Source organism: Platalea leucorodia (assembly GCF_965183815.1).
Source record: "Platalea leucorodia genome assembly, chromosome: 7".
Classification (NCBI taxonomy): Eukaryota; Metazoa; Chordata; class Aves; order Pelecaniformes; family Threskiornithidae; genus Platalea; species Platalea leucorodia.
In genome coordinates, this window is record NC_138829.1 from 62,340,695 (window position 1) to 62,361,563 (window position 20,869).

At 36.0% G+C, this 20,869-nt stretch overlaps 1 protein-coding gene across 5 annotated transcripts in view; it reads left to right on the forward strand.

Moving 5' to 3' along the window:
- Window positions 1-20,869, forward strand: part of USP47 (ubiquitin specific peptidase 47) — a 61,105-nt gene that overhangs the window by 36,566 nt on the left and 3,670 nt on the right. For all 5 annotated transcript variants that reach the window (XM_082318556.1, XM_082318557.1, XM_082318554.1 and 2 more), the window contains 15 exons: window positions 521-597; window positions 927-982; window positions 4,169-4,281; window positions 5,204-5,308; window positions 6,338-6,545; window positions 6,974-7,089; window positions 8,142-8,261; window positions 9,553-10,330; window positions 12,145-12,320; window positions 12,506-12,586; window positions 13,847-13,962; window positions 15,360-15,478; window positions 17,625-17,755; window positions 19,870-19,917; window positions 20,010-20,140. In XM_082318556.1, the coding sequence (XP_082174682.1) occupies window positions 521-597; window positions 927-982; window positions 4,169-4,281; window positions 5,204-5,308; window positions 6,338-6,545; window positions 6,974-7,089; window positions 8,142-8,261; window positions 9,553-10,330; window positions 12,145-12,320; window positions 12,506-12,586; window positions 13,847-13,962; window positions 15,360-15,478; window positions 17,625-17,755; window positions 19,870-19,917; window positions 20,010-20,140 (2,375 nt within the window). The remainder of the gene's footprint in view (window positions 1-520; window positions 598-926; window positions 983-4,168; window positions 4,282-5,203; window positions 5,309-6,337; window positions 6,546-6,973; window positions 7,090-8,141; window positions 8,262-9,552; window positions 10,331-12,144; window positions 12,321-12,505; window positions 12,587-13,846; window positions 13,963-15,359; window positions 15,479-17,624; window positions 17,756-19,869; window positions 19,918-20,009; window positions 20,141-20,869) is intronic.

Consider the following 20,869-nt stretch of genomic DNA (forward strand, 5'->3'; position numbering starts at 1 on the left):
ATTAGCTTAACTGACTTCTAGGAGGCTCTTTGTGCATTGGGGGAGAGGAGTCTTTCTTCATGATGGTGAAGGGGGGATGGTTCATAAAGAAGCATTTATTCATGTACAGACCAGGCTGGATTTAGAATTTCGCCTCCTATACATGTGAAAAATACTTCTTGCTTAGAGAAGTGTATTTGTAGATCTATTACAACCCAGACTGTGCTGTTAAACCTGTCCTGCTGATGCATTTCAGATGTTACACGTATCCATAAGTGTTATTGCAATCAAGAACCTGTGTAATGTTTTTCTAAGATGTTCCTACTTTTAAAAGAAGATTGTTTACATTCATTGTAAAACGAAGAGGCAAATCACTTTGAAACACATTTTTTTGCAGTCAGCAAATAAGCAGAAATATTTTAAAAAATTAGAATGATTAATATTTTGTGTTAATTATGTAATGCCATTTTTCCTAATGAAAATAAATGTATCTCAACTACTGTGAGTTTCTCAAATAATCATTAAATTGATCTTCTGTTAGATAACTCAGGAAGATATTAAGAAAACGTATGGTGGATCTTCCGGAAGCAGAGGCTATTATTCCAGTGCTTTCGCTAGGTTAGTAGTACTGTAATACTACTTTTCTTTCTAGTGGTGTTTTAGTGTAACCAAATGAATGGCCAAGATGCATGTGCTTAACATGTTAGCTGAAAATTAATAGTAGATGCTTCAAATAGTTGCAAAAAACTATCCTGACTGCTGTTTTAGATCATTAAAATAATGTGACATTTATTTTTGAAAATCCTTTTTGGTTAGTGTATTGCTAAGATATGTATGCCATAGCTCCTTACTAAAAAAAAAAAAAAAAAAAAAAAAAGCAACAACTTTTGAAGTCAATATTGTCTTCCTGTCGGATAAATTCAGATAACTATTCGTTTCTCCACCAGCTCCACAAATGCATACATGCTGATATATAGACTGAAGGATTCAACAAGAAATGCAAGTAAGTATGTTTTGTTAAGTAGTAAGACTCTGTTGTAGAATAAGGAGATGTTTTACATGTAATGAGTCCTAATTTTTGTGAGGATGGTGGTAATGGTATTTTTAGGGTAAGCTAATGTAACTTTCCTGTAGGAAGCCTTCTTTTATAGCTTTTCATTACTCTTCTAATAGTAAACCTTTATGGATCATTAGGAGGTCATCGCAAAATACATTTTATAATTTTTTAGTATTTTGGATATCATGGAAATGAACAGATATACTGGATGACACTGAATAAACTATAATGTAATGCTATATTAGTGTCATGACTGTTAGTGGAATAAACAAAATTACTTCAGTTAAAAATGAGTATGTAAGAACTTCATAATGACAAAGTTTCACACTTTATAACCAGCCCTTACTGTTTTGTGTTTCAGTTAGGAGGTGAGGCAATATACTCTAAGTTATATAGTCAGAAACAAATCTTGGATTTCAGTTTCTTATTCCCCTCATCTCTGATTTAGTTCACCAAGGCTTAGAGGATGCCTGGCCCCATGTAATAGCTGACAGGTTAATTAATCTTTGAAATATGCCACAGTGGAAAATGAAGATTCTATTTGGATTCAAACCAGGAATGTCTGGTTGGAGGCTTCATTCAAGTGTTGGCTAATTTCATAGGGTCTTAGACTCTTCAAATTACTCATAACTGTAAACTTCAGGATTTCTCTTGTAGATTTTTTAATAATACTGCATTATTTGCTTAAAAATGCTAATGCTTCTCATTTAAAATCTGAGCACACCTAAATGATGCAGTAGTAAATGGAAGTTCAATAGAATAGAACTAACATCAAAATAGAAGGAAGCATGTTAGTTTGCTGTTTTCCCCTTCTTGTTAATCCAGTGTTAGAAGCACAGCTGATGAAAGGAAACCAGAAGAGCAGTGGCTAGCCACACTTGCTCTTGTCAGTGGTGTGCCTGTAAGAATCAACTATTTTGTTAATATTCTAACTGGTTGAACTGAGCCAAAGGTTAATTTGCTTGCAGTATCAAAGCTGTATTTATTTTTTTCTTAAAGGAAAAATTCAGTAGTCTGCCCTTACAAAGGGAAATTTGTCTGTAGCCTGGTTGAAGTTAGGCTGATAAATAACGTAGACTGTTCTAAGTTTTCAAGGTGTATATGGTTCAATTGCTAGAACTTTAATGCCCTGAAGTGCACAAAAAAATCCTGTCAGTGACTAAATTTTGCTAATAGCTTGAGCAGATGAGAAGCCAGATAAACTTTCAAAGGCAGATAAAAAAACATCTGATACTTCTACATTCCTTCTCCCCCCTCCCTTTTCCCATTGAATGCTCAAGAGGTCAGGTATCCCAAAGAATAAATTCAAGCTCTCAGTGTTAAAATCATCCTTCGTAGATAGAATATTTTGATAGCTGGATTTATTTTATTCTTAATTGGTAAACTGACATTACACATTACTTAATAGGGGAGAATCTCACAACTGAAAGCTTTGGCGCCTCACATTGTGTAGCTACTTTGGGGGCGTTGTTTTTGGAGAGCACGCAAGTGTAGAAAATGCTTGTGTACTTGAGAGAATTTGTAACACACCAGCTTGTAATGTGTCCATTGGAGGAGGGAATAAGAGACCTCTGAAAATAACATTTTTGTTTATCTTATTCTACTGCTGCAAATGTTTTAGGAGGGAGGTGAATGGTTATCTGCTTCCTTTAACTGCTTCTTTGGGGTAAAATTTTGAATTCCACCATGAGAAACTGAGGATGGCTATTAGCAAGAATAAGGAAAGAAATTGGCAGCGCAAGGATGAGTAAAACAAGCTTTAATGTTTTTTGGAATCCAAACTTAAAAAACCCTAAGCTTATACTAAATTTTATTTAAAACAACCCCTAAAATTAATAAAAGTAGACTTGCAACTACTTCTGTATCAGTATATTCTAAAAAGTGTTTTATGATACTTGGAGCAAATTTGTCATCTCATTTCAACATCCTAATAAACACAAACCACATCTGTTTTTAGCAGTGATCTATTTCATCGTACATAGAGTACTTTCAGATGTTGTTATTTTCTGCTTTTCTGTACTTTTTTCTTTTCTACTATTTTCTCCATAAAGTTGAACAATGGCATTTTCTTTGAGGAAATAGGGAGGGGAAAACCTAAGTAATTCACAAAATCTATTTTGCTGGCTTCTGTTTGTTTCAGAGAATTCATGATACAGGGAACAGTGCAGTTATAAAAAGATATTATTTGGTTTTAAAGTAACAGTATCTGAAGTAGATGCTTTATATAGTTTTGAAGTGGATTCAACACAGGAAAGATACTGTTAAAGCATTTTATCAACAAATTGATACAGTAGTAAGTCTTAAGAGCAACAAAAATTAATATTGTTTCAATATTTGAATCATTGAAACAACATTATTCCTTCTGAACAAGAAGTGATTGTAAATTGTATGAAGTTTAAAAATAAACAGCAGCCATAAAGGAAGTCTTTGGGTCAAGAGCTGTGTTTAGAAATAGATTTTCCTGTAAGTGCTATGATTGTTAATTCCTCAACAAGCAAATAAAGAAACTGAATCTGCTATTTCTTGAACATGCCAAACCCATTTTTAAATCTGAAAAATTATTTGCCCAATTCCTTGTGATAGGGGTGGCACCAGGATTGCAAGACAACTGTATTTGCAGAAGTTGATGTTTTTAAAACTTGAAGTATTGCATGTTCTATTTTTGTTTCTCTATGAAACAAAATCTCATGAAGTACACTAATTTGTATTAAATGCCATATTTTGTTTTATCACAGTATAGACAATATCTTCTGACTTTTATTATCAGCTAATTCACTTTCTGGAACAGAATTTACCTTTACTGTAAAAACAGGCTCCAGTGCAGTCATCAGTCTCAGTGTTATTTCTTTACAACAGCAAAGCTTCCCTTACTGATACTGGAATATTAATCTTGTGCTCATAGCATTTTGTTGTGTTGCTGATGTATAATTAGGGGGAATAAAAGGCTGACTTTGGTTTCATTTAAATATGAAAAAGAGAACAGGACATGGTATAGTGGGAAATTTGGGTGGAGAAGAAAGAGGGAAGAAGGCAAAAAAGATAACGATTAAATATACCCATAATTCCTAAGATGTTACCCACTGTGGAAAAATTTGGTTTTTTTTAAAACTATTGCTTTGTTTTCACTGGCAGAGTTTCTTGAGGCACATGAGTATCCAGAGCATATTAAACAATTGGTACAGAAAGAGAGAGAATTGGAAGAACAAGAAAAGAGGCAACGTGAAATTGAGCGCAACACTTGCAAGGTTAGAATTTCTGCTGAATAAAGTAACAATACGTTTCTAGTAAGAAATGTTTCTATGGTAAATAGTAATTTTTTACTACAATAAAAGCGACTCTTTTGTGATAAGTGTATTTGTATTAATAACTCTTTAAAATAAATTGTACACCTGTTGGAAGCCTGTACACAGTGGAGGCATCTGTTAGAGGTATTCACCAGAGATTGTTGAGTTAGTCTTCCATGTGAATTTGAATTGGTATTAAAACCAAAACAAAGCTACAGTTAATCTGATGTCACTTGATTTCAGCAAGATACGAATTCCGAAGAGCATGTAATGCTGTGTGTTAGGTATATCGTGCTATTAAATCTTTTTGTATTGTGACCCTTTGCTTTGTGAAATGATGTTTCTTAAACCAATTTAAAATAATTATGTGGCAGAAAGAGCAGAATCTCTTTCCAACCATAGATTCAATAGTAACAAACAAAATATAACATCTATGATGTACAAGCATGACATTCAGCTGGTCTACCTATGAATCAAGTGATTGTTTTACTAGAAGGTTCTCTATGGTTGTGAAATATGTAACTGTATATGAAAAAGGAATTTTACATTCATTGCTCCTGTGTTTTTGCAGCCATTTTGTTTTGGAGGATTTGCACGCTCCCTACAGTTTAAAGATGTTCTGGTTATAGACGTTGTACCCTAGCTTGCAAAAAGATATAGATATACATATATACACACTAGTATTATCTACTGTGTTTTTGACGTTTTCTGTCTGCAGTTGTGTAACCAGTTGAAAGGAAACTGTCCTATAGCTGAAGTAGAGCTAAAGATGTATTTTATATTAGATTGTTTGAATATAGGGTTGTAAATTTAAATGTACTGTAATATGAAGGGTATTTGCAAATACCTTCATGATAATTTTTCTTCCTTCTGTATTTCATAGATTAAATTGTTCTGCATGCACCCTACAAAACAAATAATGATGGAGAACAAATTAGAGGTTCATAAGGACAGGACACTGAAGGAAGCTGTGGAAATAGCTTACAAGGTATGCTATGCATAACAGAATAGTTTAATTGTTAGGTGTAATTTTTTCTGCTGCTGTGTATCTTCAGTTTTGAAATTTCTAATGCTGTGGGAGTGTTTTTGGGGGTTTGGCTGTGGGTTTTTTTTGTGGGTTGTTTTTTGGGGATTGGTTTGGGGGGTTTTTTGGTTTTGTTTTGTTGGTTTTTTGGTTTTTTTTTTTTAAGAGGTGTTCTACTTCGGGATTATTGACTGAGTTTTCTGTTAGTAGCCATCAGATGATTTCTGATCAGAGTGATATAGCCTGCCCTTCTAAAAGGCAGTATGATTTTACATAACCTCATTTTAAAATCAGACACTGAGAGCCGCTGTTAGACTCACCATAGCCTCAGTAAGAATTCTGAATGTTTATATTTGTATTGCAGTAAAAATGTTGTATTAGATACGTAATAAGAGAATTCTTTCAGGAAACTTCCTGCATAGTTAATACAATAACATCAGTGGGCAGCAAAGCATCTGTTCATGTTTGCCTTCCACAAACAGGTAGAAGTTGGAGACATCTATTCTTGCTTACTTACTTTAACTCTTTGGTTCTTGCCATATGTGCCTTTGGCTGGGAGAGTACTAGCAAGGCAGTTACAGATTTGGAATGTGTTAACATCTTGAGATACAAGAAAGATAATTAGTGCATATGACTTCCTCAGGCCTCTAAGATGCTGTTTGGTGTAACTGATAGGCAGTGTATTCCTCTGAATATACTTCCGCGACCTGTCTTCCTTTGTTTATATACATACTTTTCAAACTTCCCTCTTCTCTGCAGTTTGCAGGCTTCTCTTTTGATTTTGAAAGCGTGTATATATTGCACGTGTGTGTATATAATATATATGATGTATGCGTATGTTTTTTTCTAAAACCGAATTGAAATTTATGATTTCAAAGGATTACTGGATGTACATGTACTGAGGTATTTCTAGCTTACAAGGGAAAAACTAAGCTCACAAATAAATCATTATTAAACATTTTGGGGTTTCTGTTTTGTGTGTGTGTGATTTAGCTAATGGATTTAGAAGAGGCTGTTCCTTTGGATTGCTGTCGTCTTGTCAAATACGATGAGTTTCATGACTACTTGGAACGATCTTATGAAGGAGAAGAGGATACACCAATGGGTTTATTACTTGGAGGTGTCAAATCAACATATATGTTTGACTTACTGTTGGAAACAAGAAGACCTGACCAAATTTTCCAGTGCTATAAACCTGGTGGTAAGACATGTAATTACATATAGACAAAGGTAGACTAAAATCGTATATTGCGTGATGGCATGAAAATAAAATTTGTGAAATATAGAACTTTCATTATGATGTGTGAAAGAAGAAAAACTTTGTTGTACTAAATTTTACAAAGTCAGTACTCAGAACTACATACTGTGCTGTGTTGCCAACTTGTCTCTAATTGAAGTAGTTCTAAAGTATACTAAAATTTGTCAAACTGGAAGATTTTTGCCTCTAGCATCAAAATCGATCTGAAAATGAAATTCTGAATTTGGACTGCTTTTCAAATTCAGTACTGTTTGTATGTCTTTAATGCAACCTTGTAATCAGTACATCAGACAAGCGTATGTGTGGTTTCTTTGCCTGTTGAATACTCTTATGTATATGTGGTTTTGTTTTCTTTTTCCTCTTCCCTACAGAGGTCATGGTAAAGGTTCACGTAGTTGACCTGAAGACTGAGTCTGTTGCTCCTCCAATAAGCGTACGAGCTTATTTGAATCAAACAGTTTCAGAGTTTAAACAGCTAATTTCAAAGGTAATTTACAATTGTTAAGGATTTGTATTACAGAGTTTTCATTCATTCTGAATGTGAAAATGTGTCATAATTTCAATATCTAAAATGAGAGCCTGCACCTTTTGCAGTTCATACTGTGTGTCATGTCTGATAGGGTTAGGTTAGTTGTTACAGTTGAGCTTTTCTATCTGCTCACTGCTGCTAGAAGCAGCAATCTGCTTCTTGCTTCCATCCAGAGATCTACCCTGGCTTTTGCACAACTGTAGCCATTATCTGGCCATATTGCTTACTAGCTTACCAGATAATAATTTTTTTGGGGAAGCTGAAGAGTCAGGGTCATGGTCTTTTGGGTTAGTAACTTGAACCACCTCACTGAGTATCTGGTCAGTGGCGGAATTAGTGAACTGTTACCATATAACTGAACCAACGTGAAGCCCCATTGGCTTCAGTAATTGAAATTAACGTCCAAAGCTGTCCACATTCTCCCTACAAACCCTCCTTTTCATCCCAGCAGCCACCTGTTATTAAGATGCAGATAGATTTTTACATGGTTTTAAACCATGGAATGTTACTGCTTCCATTGAATCGGAAGACAGACATTTTAGTCAGTCTGTGTAAAATACTTCAGTGGTTGGTATAACTTCATAATATTTGTTATGAAACGTGATTTCAGTAATTTGAATTCAGTCTAATTAAGAATTAAGTGAACAGTGTGCAAAACCTGATGCTCGAGAATATTTTCTGTTTTCAGTTGGTTCATACCCTAAATAATAAGACAGATTCCTTATATAACTGCTCATTGACAATTTGCCAGTTCTCTGCAAAGCTAAGCCATTTTAGTCTACTGACCTTTTGGAAAAACTAACATTTGCTACGTATCAAAGGATGGAGGAAAGGAACTGGGACTGAACAGGTTTGGGAGGTTTTCCCAAACATTGTCTTTTGCAATTTATATCTCAGGAAACAAACCTTCTTCTTTCCCTATGAATAATCTTAAAAAATGAAATACTCGTTCCAGTATTTGAAATTACATATAATGCGCACATTCCCTTACTGTCAATGTCTTCTTTTAGGCTACACACCTGCCCGCTGAAACAATGCGGGTAGTATTAGAACGTTGCTACAATGACTTGCGTCTTCTGAACGTTTCCAGCAAAACACTGAAAGCTGAAGGCTTTTTTAGAAGCAACAAGGTACATGCCCTGGTTTTTAAATTGTTCATTTCATATATTTGCAGACTTCACTGTTGTGCTGTAAAAGGTATGGAATTCTGTGTAGAATTTATAGTGGATAACTGTCACGTATTTCACTGTGTACTGTGTGGGGCTTTTTTAACTAGCAGATATTGTGCTGCTGATGAATACTATAGGCTATATATGAAATCAAGTGTACATAACAAGGTAGAGCAGATTCAGAATCAGACATCTGATTGATACTCAGTGGTTCAAATGATGGTGAGGCTAACAACCTTACAATGAAGATTTTTAAAAGTCAACCCTTCTTAGGGCACAAAGGTTGCATGTTACTATGAAACCTGCGTAATGTGTTTTCTAAACTTTTTGAACAGCTGTGGCTGCTCTCAGTATTAAAGATCTTAAGAAACAAATGTCAAAACTCAGAGCAAGTTTTTGGTGGGTTTTTGTCTTAAATTCAGTAATCTTTACTCTGCCAATTCCCCCTAGCCAAATTTATGTTGTTTTTCCAAAAAGACTTATAATAAATGTTTCTAATAATAGTTGTGTAATGCGTTCAGAAAAAGTGTTACTTAGTACTTAAATAACATCTGTAGCATTGCTCTTTTTACTACAGTAGTAATAGCATATCTTTTAGCACATTTTGCACATCCTCTGTGTCTGAAATTTAAGCTCAAGAACACACTATCCTCGATGAAAAAAGATTAGCAAAGGCTTTGGTGGCTTACAGCTGAGCGAAACAATGACATTGACTTGTTATTCAGTTACTTCAAGCCCTTTGCATTCACATTGTCACTACAACACAGTGGTCTTCGACAAAGGGAAATGAGAAATTTGTTCCCTTGTGTTCTAATTTGCGCTATTGCTTACCCACGTGTACATTAAAAGGTTTATTATTTATGACGCTATACTAGAAAATAAAGACAGGCTGCCAACTGCAGTTGTGGGGCTCATTACTACCATAACTAGGGTTAGTGTACAGGTGAAGGGTACATGTGAAGTGATATATAAATATGCTTCTGAACATGTGTTTACTGCAGCTGGTCAGTCTGGTTACTGTTCGCTCCAATCTTAACATGATTATAAAAATGAGGAAAAGTGAAATCGTTGTTAAACTACAGACTCCTTAGCCTATCTTTTCCTAAACATACATTTTAATTTTTTTATAAAAGGTGATGTTTCTTAGTGACATAATTTCTAATGTGTGCTCAATCCTATCTGTTTGCTATTGTAGCTTTGACTTTTGTTTAAAATAACACTCCATGATAAAACACTGTTATTTTATGTCTAGGTATTTATTGAAAGCTCAGAGTCTTTAGATCGTCATGTGGCATATACAGATTCTCATTTATGGAAACTTTTGGATCGTCATGCAAATACAATCAGACTATATGTTTCATTACCAGAGCAATCACCTGGATCTCAGTTTAGACGAGCAGTTTATCAGAAGTCTAGTGGAGATTCAGGCAACTTGGATGAAGCCTGTGAAAGAGTAAAAGGACCTGTAGGAAATATGAAATCTGTAGAGGCAATTCTGGAAGAAAGCACCGAAAAGCTTAAAAGCTTGTCCCTGCAGCAGCAGCAGGAGGGGGATAATGGAGACAGCAGCAAAAGCACAGAAGCCAGTGATTTTGAAAACATTGAATCACCTTTAAATGAAATAGACTCTTCAGCATCAGCAGAAAACAGAGAACTTGAAAACCAAATTCAGATTTCCGATCCAGAAAATCTCCAATCCGAGGAACGGTCAGATTCAGACGTAAATAATGACAGGAGTACAAGTTCCGTGGACAGTGACATCCTCAGCTCCAGTCATAGCAGTGATACTTTATGCAATGTGGACAATGCCCCACTTCCCTTGGCTAATGGGCTTGATTCTCATAGTATCACAAGTAGTAGGCGATCAAAAGCAAATCAGGGGAAGAAGGAAACCTGGGACACAGCAGAAGAAGATTCTGGAACAGATAGTGAATATGATGAAAGTGGCAAGAGCAGAGGAGAAGCACAATACATGTACTTTAAGTCAGAACCCTACACTGCAGATGAAGGTTCGGGAGAAGGGCAAAAATGTATGTATTCTTTTTTAAGTGCCTTAAAATAATTCAGCTTATATTACTGTTTAATTCATATGCTGTGTTAAAAAGTCTATTTGATAGTATTGAAAAACTTGATTATATGCCAAATTACAGCTAATGAAAGTACAAAGATGGGATGTGGTGTCATGTTCAGCAAAAATCTAGCCTAGTTTTGATCTTGTAATAAGTGATTACATATTTGAACAGTGTCTTTTTTGTTTTTAAGAAAGTGAAAAGCTACCTCTATGATAAATCTACTTCCTTATATTGAAAGCATTTTCTAGAGAGCAAACTGAGTTGGCTTCCAGTGAAAGGAAGATAGTTGCACCTGATGATGATGGTGCACCTGTTTCAGAACGCAGTTATTTACTGTGGTTCACAGAGCAATAATGCTGCTAACATTTAGGTTAACAAACCTGAAAACTAGTCATTTGACTGTAAAGAAAATTCAAATATACTTGATATTGATCACTTAATTCAGTAGACTGTTGCTTTTCATTGACTGAAGTACAAAAGGTACAAGTGTATGGCTAACATGAAGATGTCAGAACAAGTTCAGTGTAAGAGCCTAAGTAGTATATTGTCATAAAGATCAATCATTTAAACAATGCTCAGTATCTGCGTATGTTTTATAACTAACAGAAGAATAATTAAAGAATAGCAGGATATAAGATAAATATTTTGAAAGGAAAAGGTTTTCCTGTCAATCCAGAAATCCTGATTTTAATAATAATAATGGATAAAGAATAATATCTCTTTTGCGTTGGTTTTTTTTTTCTGTGAACAAACATTTTAATTTTTAAAACCACAGAGAAGTTTAATTGCAGCTACTAAGGTTTTAATAAAATTACTCCTTTAGCCTGGAAGGATCTTTCTTTGGGGCTAATCTTGAACTACTTTAATTCCCTCCACTGCCCCCCCGCCTTTTTTTTTTTTTTTTTTTTGTAAGACCAATTGTATGCAGGAATTATTTGTTTACAGTAATTTTGACACTTTCATAGTACGCTGTATAAATTATTATCCTGAGGGGAAAGCTTTTATGTATTTTTAATATGACAACATGAACGAATTTATAATTCAAATAATTTATTTGTTGAGTTAAATATTCTCGAGCAATTTTTTAATTCTAGTGAGTCATAACACAATATAATCATACTCTAGTTTATAGTGTAGTCCAAATTGCATATATTAAGAAACACAGTTTATAAACTATTCACTTTACTTTCCAGAATTTCATATTACTACAGTGGTTTTTCCTTAGTTATAAAATTATTCCATGAAAAAGTCCCTTAATCTAGACTTGAGCTTGCCTTGGGATATCCTGTGGCCTTCCAGAACAGAGTTAACAGAACTTTTTAATCCTGAAAGCCGGGAGTCAAAAAAAAGGTTTGGTGGCATGTGCCTGGCCAGCCCCAACTCAGAACCACTTCTGTCTCTCCCTTGAGGCAGGGGAAGCCTGTAGGGGGATTATCTGCAAACACTCCATCTGATTCTCTCTATTTTTTTGTCTTACTGAATGGAGAAGACACTACTTTGCTCCATGACTTCACTGATTGCAAAATAGGGCAGTTTGGAACTGCTATGTCTTCCATGAGTATCTACCCATAAACACTTAAAATACAGCAAAGCTCTTAAAGGTTACAGTAACGCCCTCAGCTAAAATGTAAATGTGTCCATTAACTACAATTCTGACTTTTCAGTACTGTTTTGCTGCAAGTGATAACTGTGAATATATGGAAATAATACACTAGAGTGCTTTTTTTGGTAGTGTGGTGTTTCATGCCATTTTTATCTTTATTTTTGCTTAGGGCTGATGGTGCATGTTGATAAAAGAATTACACTGTCTGCCTTCAAGCAACATTTGGAGCCTTTTGTTGGAGTTCCATCTTCTCACTTCAAAGTCTTTAGAGTCTATGCCAGCAATCAAGAGTTTGAGAGTGTTCGGCTGAATGAGACACTTTCATCATTTTCTGATGACAATAAGGTTATTCAGAAGTTATTTTGAATCGTTAGAAATATATTGGTACAATATAGACAAACTTAAGAACATAATTTACAATTTTTTGTTAACTTGCCAGGTGAAATCATTACATTGGTCTTGGTAGTGTATTACAAAATGTAATTTTGATTTTGGTATCGGTTCTAACAGATACTTCTTTTGCCTTCTAGATAACTATTAGACTTGGAAGAGCCCTTAAGAAGGGTGAATACAGAGTCAAAGTCTATCAGCTTTTGGTAAATGAGCCAGAGGTAAGGTGTTGAATATTTTAAGACTGATTCATGAAAGTATTAATATGTGTCTTGACCAAGGTTTTTCTCTGAAACCTTGGAAAAAAAGGAAGTCCCTCTTTTCTCTGCATTTTCCTGCAAGTTTTCATGGATTTAGAAAGGGAGCTTGAGATCATTTCTGTTTATGCTCTTCCAAGTATACAATTAGAATGTGATCTACAGTATTTCTCTTAAGTGTCTCTTTCTTCACCCGAAGGGTGGTCAGGCACTGGACCAGGCTGCCCAGGGAAGTGTTTGAGTCCCCATCCCTAGAGGTATTTAGAAGATGTGTAGATGTGGTGCTTAGGGAAATGGTTTAGTGGTGGACTTGGCAGTGCCAGGCTAACGGCTGGACTTGATGATCTTAAAGGTCTTTTCCAACCTAAACGATTCTGTGATTCTATTTCTGCAGCGTAAATAGAGGACAAATGAAAATAATTGTTTCTTTGTTTTCCTTTAAAAAAAAGTCATGTAGAATTCTTTCCCAGTAAGAAACTGGTTTTGCTCAAGGTTGCAGTTTTCAGTAATATTGTACTGATATAATTTGTCGCATTCATGCACTGCAGACAGCGCTTATCAGAGTGGTTAGCTGGATAATAGTCCTCTCTGCGTAAGACAAGCCTGAAACAAAAATGCCTCTCTTGCACTAACACAGCTCACTTGCTTGTTAGGTCTTTTGAGACATGAAAAGTATAAAAGTGATTTCACTATATAGATTGCAGTCTTTAAAAGTATGCACCTTAATTTCTGGTTTTATTTTTTGGACGAAACTGCAGAATACATATTAATAATGGATAAGCATGAGAGACTGAAGCTGAACTGATAAAGCAGGGAATAAGATAAATTTAAAAGTAACTTCCAGTCATGGAGTTCTGGTCGGTCTGATCAATGAAAGCCAGGGAAGTGGCATTTTTATTATCATGGACTTATTTAATTTAAAAGCTCCTTTCAAATTGTTTAGAATGTTAATATAATGGTAGCAATTAGTAATACAGACACAAGACACTATCACTGCAGTGGCATGTATTCAGAATGTTTGAATGACCTGTCAAAGGGCTGCTGCTACACAAAGTAGTTAAACCTAATTTTAATCAATTAATTGCCTACCTTGTTTATGAAAAGCATTCTAATGGTCATTTTGCTAGGTGGATGGGACTGGTCACAAAGCATGAACAGGAGGCAAATCTACTTTTTTGTGTTCAAAAACGTTTGTCTTTAATCACTTTCTGTTTATGTTCACAGCCATGCAAGTTTCTTCTAGATGCAGTTTTTGCTAAAGGAATGACTGTCCGACAGTCAAAAGAGGAACTGCTTCCTCAGCTTCGAGAACAATGTGGCCTAGACTTGACAATTGACAGGTAAAGAGACTGCAATCCGTTGAAGTTACATGATTAAATATTACTTTAAAATATGGGGGATTTTTTCTCTTGTGAAGAAAGGAAGTTATGAAAGGAGCAGAAATAAGTTACTGTGGTCTTTGAATCAGATTGTGAATACAAACATTAATTTAGCAATTCTTGGCTTTCATCTCATGTAGAATGATATAGGGAATAATATTTATGTAGAATTGCCTGCGTGCAGCATGTCTACAGGTTTAGATCTGAGAATTTTTATTCTTTCTAAGGATAATTTTCTTCAGAAAGGAGAGCATTAAGTAAATCAGTTCACAAAAAAGCCACCTTCTCTCTAGATGCCAGCTTAGCTTAGATTACTGCAGCAAACTGCCTCGTGCATTATCATAGAGTGTGCGTACAGCAGTGATCCAGCACAGTCTTCCCTATACCCGTAATTGGTTATCTTATCAAGGCTGAACTCGCTTTGGGGTCTTGATTCCACATACTCTCTACTGGCAGTTACAAGCGATGTGGTATGTACTGTGGAATAGCTGACACTGTATTCACTGGAATGAATTAAAACCTGTAAGATGTGGTAAGAAACTTGGTGGGGCCTTGACGTATGCCTAAAATCATGCTGGAGCAAAACATTGGAAGGCAAGTGTTGGCCCTTTCCTGTTGAGAAAAGGAGTAGAAACCTAGATCTGGACCAGGTTTTTCTCCTTTTCTCACCATGACTGGGCCAAAGGATTTTTGACTGCTCTGCTTGGGTTATGTTCTCTAGTGCCCTATAATTATGAGGCACCTCACAAAATTTATGTCTGCTTTGGTATGTGGAGAAACCATTACAATTAAAGTTTTGTACTTGTGTTTAATCTCATTTTAGTTGTTTATACCTTTATTTACCTCCATATCTAAATCAAAGCTTATCCTTTTATATTGTGACTGGATTGATGCAGTAGAAGTAAGTATATAAATCGGATACCAATCCTCTTCTAATATTCCACCTCTCTCCTTCTTCCCCATTTCCCCCTCCAAGAAAAAAGAAAGGAGGAAAAAAAAAAAAAAGAGTAGCAAAATTGTCAGGAGTGTTTGGTTATATTCTGTGTTCTTATCCTAAATAGAAAACTCTTTTCTTCCTCTATATCCCAACACATTTCTTGCACTGAACAAGCATAACATAGGCTTGTTTTCCTTGTGTTTATGAATGATGCAGTACTAAGAGCCAGTAGTGACACCTTGCTGCCAGGACTGTTTCAGAATGCTAAAGTCATTCCTGATAAACCTAGCCAAACCTCACATAAATGATTTGTGTTTGAGTTTTGTCAGAAAATATTCAGTTTTGATCTCTGACAGTGGTAAGTAGTGAGTGTTTATGAGCAGATAAAAACTCAAGTGTTTTCTTTGTGATGTATTTACAGGTTTCGCCTACGAAAGAAAACCTGGAAGAACCCAGGCACTGTGTTTCTAGATTATCATATCTATGAAGAAGACATCAATATTTCAAGCAACTGGGAGGTCTTCTTAGAAATACTTGATGGTAATAATGATATAGTGTCAACAGAAGTAAAGATAATGTTAGAGATTTTTTTTCTTTAGAGAACATTGGAAAATGTACTTTCCATTTTTCCTTTTTTTAAAAGACTATTACTAACATTTTAATAGCATTTTATTAGGAAAAAAATAGAAGCAAAAAGAATTAAAAACTATAAAAGCTTTGCATGAAGCTGGGGGGGAGGATTGTGTAAGTGCAGGTTTCCTGTGGATGTGATGTGCTAAAGGTCTAATAGCAGTACAGTTTTGTAGGTTTATTGGCAACTTTCGGACATACTGTAGTACTGTAGGCAGTTTTTTGCATGTGTATGTTTTCATTGTACATAAAAACTGTAGGAATGCCTATACATTAGGCTTTTATTTGCATTTAACTTTTGGACTAGTATTGGTCAAGTTTGTAGTTAGCTGAAATATATGTGTGTGTCTATACGTATATACATGATATTGTTTTTAAAGTCAGCACAGCTGTTCAGTCATTTAGTATTTTTCAGACAGGAGTGAAAAACCAATCATCTTCTGTCATGAAGTGCTAACTTTTTGAACAGACCTTGGTCATCAAAACAGCTTTGGATCAAATGTTAGAGCAGATTGTTTCTTAAATTCTGCTTACATATCATTAAAAATATGGCATTTCTGAAGCTATCCTTTGCGTATACACTTAAAATTTGGATTCTGAATGCAAAAGCATAACTTATGGGGGGAAAAAAGTAGGCCATGCTGGTTTTCCTCTAGATTAACAGATTTCCGTTAATGGCTAGATGAAGAATGTGAATTCCATTCATTCGGGACCTTTCTTCATAAGCATACCTGGCTTAAGCAGTCTCATTTAGCTGTTACTCCAGTATTTTGGCAGCTGTGTTCAATCCTGGTATTTTTAATTTTTAACAAAATTGTGCCAGTGCAAGTACCAAAATTTGAAATGAACCTGGGAGGTTCAGGAGGCCTGCAGATTCCTACAGACATATGTATCAGCTCATGTACCTGCTGCTACCACAGAGGTGGTTGGAAGAGTGAAAAGGCAGCTGCTTTAAGTCAGGGTTTGTAAGGCCTTCCACCATCACCATTGCTTTCATCTTGTTCTTCAGCTAAACACTGAAGATATTAGGCAGGTAAATAAGGCAACTTAGAATAATTTACGGTTAAGTTTCTTAGCATAGCTGCTTTGCATCACGCTGTTGCAGACGTATTTAAATTAGTTATTCTCTGGCTCTGAAGAAAACTTATGTAATTGCCTCAGACTTGAAATAAATGCCAGGAAGCACTAGGTGGCTGTATTTTCATTTTGGACAATAGGTTAGTGTTGAAAGGCGGCACAAATGTAGTTGTAGGCAAGATTGTAGAAGGTATTTAGGGAGAAGCTTAAACAGTGGTCGTGGTTTCATGTAAAACAAGCATGTAATGGTAGACATAAATGTTTAACCCACAAGTTCTGCATGCTTAGTTACAAAATTATAGACTGATTGAAAATAAAAATAAAATCAGCCCTTTGTTATCACTTCTGCTTATCCGATTGTAACATTAACAGTATTACCCTGTCAACCAGAGAAAGCTGTCACCTGAAACTGATATAAAAAGGCTGGAGGCAGTACATACTAAAACTCTTCAAGGTGGTATGTGTAAAGCAGGCTTTAAAAACAAGTGTATATTTAGTGTGTGAAATCTAGAAGTCAAACGTGGAAAGATTATTTTAGTAAAGAAAGTGAAGCACATGAATAAATATCAGATTGCTGAGGAAGGTCTCATGCAAATGCAAGATCTGGAGGTCAGCCTCTGGTTAAGTGGATAGGTATTGTATGTATAACCGAGCTCAGTGTGATGCAAAAATGTGCTCTTAAGAGGAATAAATTGCATGGCTCCTAAGAGATGCCGCCTATGAAAAGTTCCTTGAAAGGAGTTGATAACAAAGAACAAAGTTCAACTAAATCCTAGTCTCTTCCCCCCTGGGTGGGTTTTGTTTTTGTTTTTGTTTTTTTTTTGGTGGCCTACTTGCAGCATGCTTACTGGGTTACTTAGTTTGTGTGTGTGTATGTAGTGCACTCTTTCATATTTAAATGTGCTTATGCTATGGAAAACTCCTAGTTTTAAATAAGATATTTTGTGTTGTTAATATAAAAAAATTCTTTCTTTCCTAGGAATAGAAAAGATGAAATCCATGTCACAACTTGCTGTTTTATCAAGACGATGGAGGCCATCAGAGATGAAACTAGATTCTTTCCAGGAAGTAGTGCTAGAAAGCAGCAGTGTTGAAGAATTAAAAGAGACGGTAAAATGTGTAACGTGATGCAAGTTTCTCGTGGTTTCCAAGAGCCTTATTGATGTCCTCTGTTGGGAAGCATAGAGATGTCATAGCTACAAAAAATCTTGTTGCACAGTGATTATTTTTTTTTTTCCTGGAACTGAGAACTTGTCCCATCCTATTACCAAAGCCATATGAATTGTCAGCTTTAGTTCTTAGTTTCATATAATGTTCTGGTATCAAAGTATTCAGGTGAATGCATGTATGCAAAAAAAAAAAAAGTCATATCTTGAAGTTTAAGCAGCATGATATTACCTGTGTCCCTTATCCTTAAAAAACACATGTGAAAGAAAAGCTAAACTATTGTCACTTTATTTTTTCAAGCCAGTATTTTGGTGTTCCAAAATACCAAGCCTCTCAGCCTCTTCATATTTGAATTTGACAGCTGTTGCGCAGCCACGGTGTAACCGTACCAAGTAGGTTGAACTACACTTTGATTGGAAAGAAATATGGCTTTGGTATGTTTTTTTACCTTAAGGCCAGAACCTTCTAACAGGTAGGCAGACATGTGCCATCCTAGCAGAAATCTAGAGTAGAAGTGTGTCTCGTATTGAGACTATTTTATTAATCCAGTATATCACAGGGTTCCACTCTTAGAGAAATGGTTATTTATATTTGGCAATACCTAGATGTAAGAAGGCCACCTTGGATGTTGAGGTCAGCAAAAATCCTAGTATCAGTGAAATCTGCCAAAGTCTTAGCTTACTAAACTACTCAGCATTTGTAAGTTAGGCGTTAGTTCACAGGTTGGAAAGAGGAACATTGTTCATCTACCATAGAATGCAACAGCCTTGGATTTGTGAATGTACACAGATTAAGCTATGGACTGATTTCTTGTATTCTTCAGGTAGAAATGAAGTTGTGACTACAGGTTCTTGCATGCAGTTTTTGAGATTTCCTCTTCACTTGTATCTGAAGAAAGAGTTGGCTCTTCTTGTTATCTTAAGAATTGATGTGCAGCAAGCAATTTTAGCAGCATTCTCTCCAAGAGATCTTGATCTTTTTATTCCCACCAGTAATAAGAGAAATTTGAATTTGACACTGCTGTAGTAACAGATGTCTTCAGTCAGCTCTTCTCTTTCAGACAAACTTTATTAGCAGAGCGTAGGGCTAATATGCTTCAGAGTTTGTCTGGCTTTTGTCAGTATTATTTGTTTATCCTTGTTTCCTAAGGAAATGAGAGTTAGAAAATTATACTGGCTGTTAGTGTGTTCTCACCATCAATTTAATTTGAACACATCTTTTTTAACAGTGAATTTGAAGGAGGCAAGAGTCTTAGAGAGGAAATCTCTTCAAGTTTTGGGAAAATAAGCACCCAGAGATAAACACAAATCTAAGTTAGTGTCTCCATTGCCACGGAGACGAGACTGCAGCCTGCACCTGAGTGAAGGGCGAGGCAGTGATGAGCCTGTGTGCACCATGAGACCGCTCCGTGGAGGGAGGGCTCCACCGAGGCCGTGCCAGGCACAGCCGGGTGCCCCTGTGATGGGTGCTAGGTAGGGCTGGGCAGCGGCAGCAGGGGACAGGTGGTCATGCACTCTGTGCACCGAGGAGGTGCACGGCAGGGGCGGTTGCAAGGGGGGAAGAGCAGCCAGTGGTGCTGGGGTTGGGGGGCAGTTGTGGGGTTGTTATGGTAGGAAGTGCAGGTGTGTGGGGATGGGTTCGTCATGTGTATTTTACAGCTTTGCCTGCTCCCAGGTTGACTTGATGATAATAGCTTTCATTTCGTACAGGGAAACTGCTGAGGGCTAACTGGTGGACATGAAGGTTTAACATGAGGCAGTTGGTCTCTCTGTATCTTGGAACTTGGATAATTAGTTGTCTCTATTAACTTTTTTCTGTCACCCCTTCAGTGTTCAGAGAAGTGTGATCACAGCAAGTGTCACTTGTGACAGTAGTAACTTCAGAGGTGTAAAAAATTTGTACCTTGTCACTAATTTTGTACAAATACTTTGGATCATTGGAGGACTTCTGAATATTTCAATTGACTTTAGATTTGGCAGGTCTATTAACATTATGCAGTCTCTACATAAAGTCGTTGTGGAATAGTATTAAATCCACCATTTTTCTTCACTTTACAGCTGAGCGAAATAAGTGGAATACCCTTAGAAAACATAGAATTTGCAAAGGTAAGTAAGATTTTGTCTATTTTTACCTTTTAATGGCATGGATGTGTGATTATGAATTTTGTTTTATTCACTAAGTAATTGCTTCCTCTCAGGGTAGAGGAACATTTCCTTGCGACATTTCCATACTAGAGATTCACCAAGACTTGGACTGGAATCCTAAAGTATCTACATTGAATGTCTGGCCTCTGTACATTTGTGATGATGGTGCAGTAATATTTTATAGGTATGTATTTTATTACAGTATAGTAAACCATGCAAAAAATCTGTGTATAAGAGTTGAGGGGTGAAGTAATCAACAGCAGCATAAAAATACTCTTCTATTGTCTTAAAGGATAGAGGGTTTAAAATATTGAGCTGAAATGTTTGTGCTCCTCGGCTTCCTAAAAACCTGAACATTATTTATGTTTATTGTTTAAGAAAACAAACACTACACCCTTTTACTCAATCCTCCCTCCCAAACCATTGACAATAAAGCTGAATGCAAAACTAGTTGCTATGCTTGAGTGTATGGCTGGATTTAATCTCTTAAAATAGAACCATAACCCTTGTGGAGTCTGTGAGAGTCTTGCCAAAGGTTTTAGAGAGCAAAGGTTTTATTTTTGGAGTTTATTTCTTTGAGAAGTTGGTATGGCATCTTCGAAGAAAAGAATGTTATGATAAAAATTTTGGTAACCTGAAAAATGTTCATCAGCTGGCAGCAATAGGCCAAAGGCGCTATTTGAGGACTAAAACCTTGAATGTTGTCATTTCTGCTAAACTTGGTGGGTGGGGCAACCTCATGAACACATTGCTGCTACGGCATTTTTTATAATTACACATGAGTTTGGGGGAAACAGCTGATTGATAATGTGCTGGCCTAGAAGAAAATGATTTGGGAGAGCAGCTGGTAGTTTCTAGGAGGGGCTGGCTGACATGCTGCTTCCAGCTGTTGGCACTGGGACCGAAAAAAGAG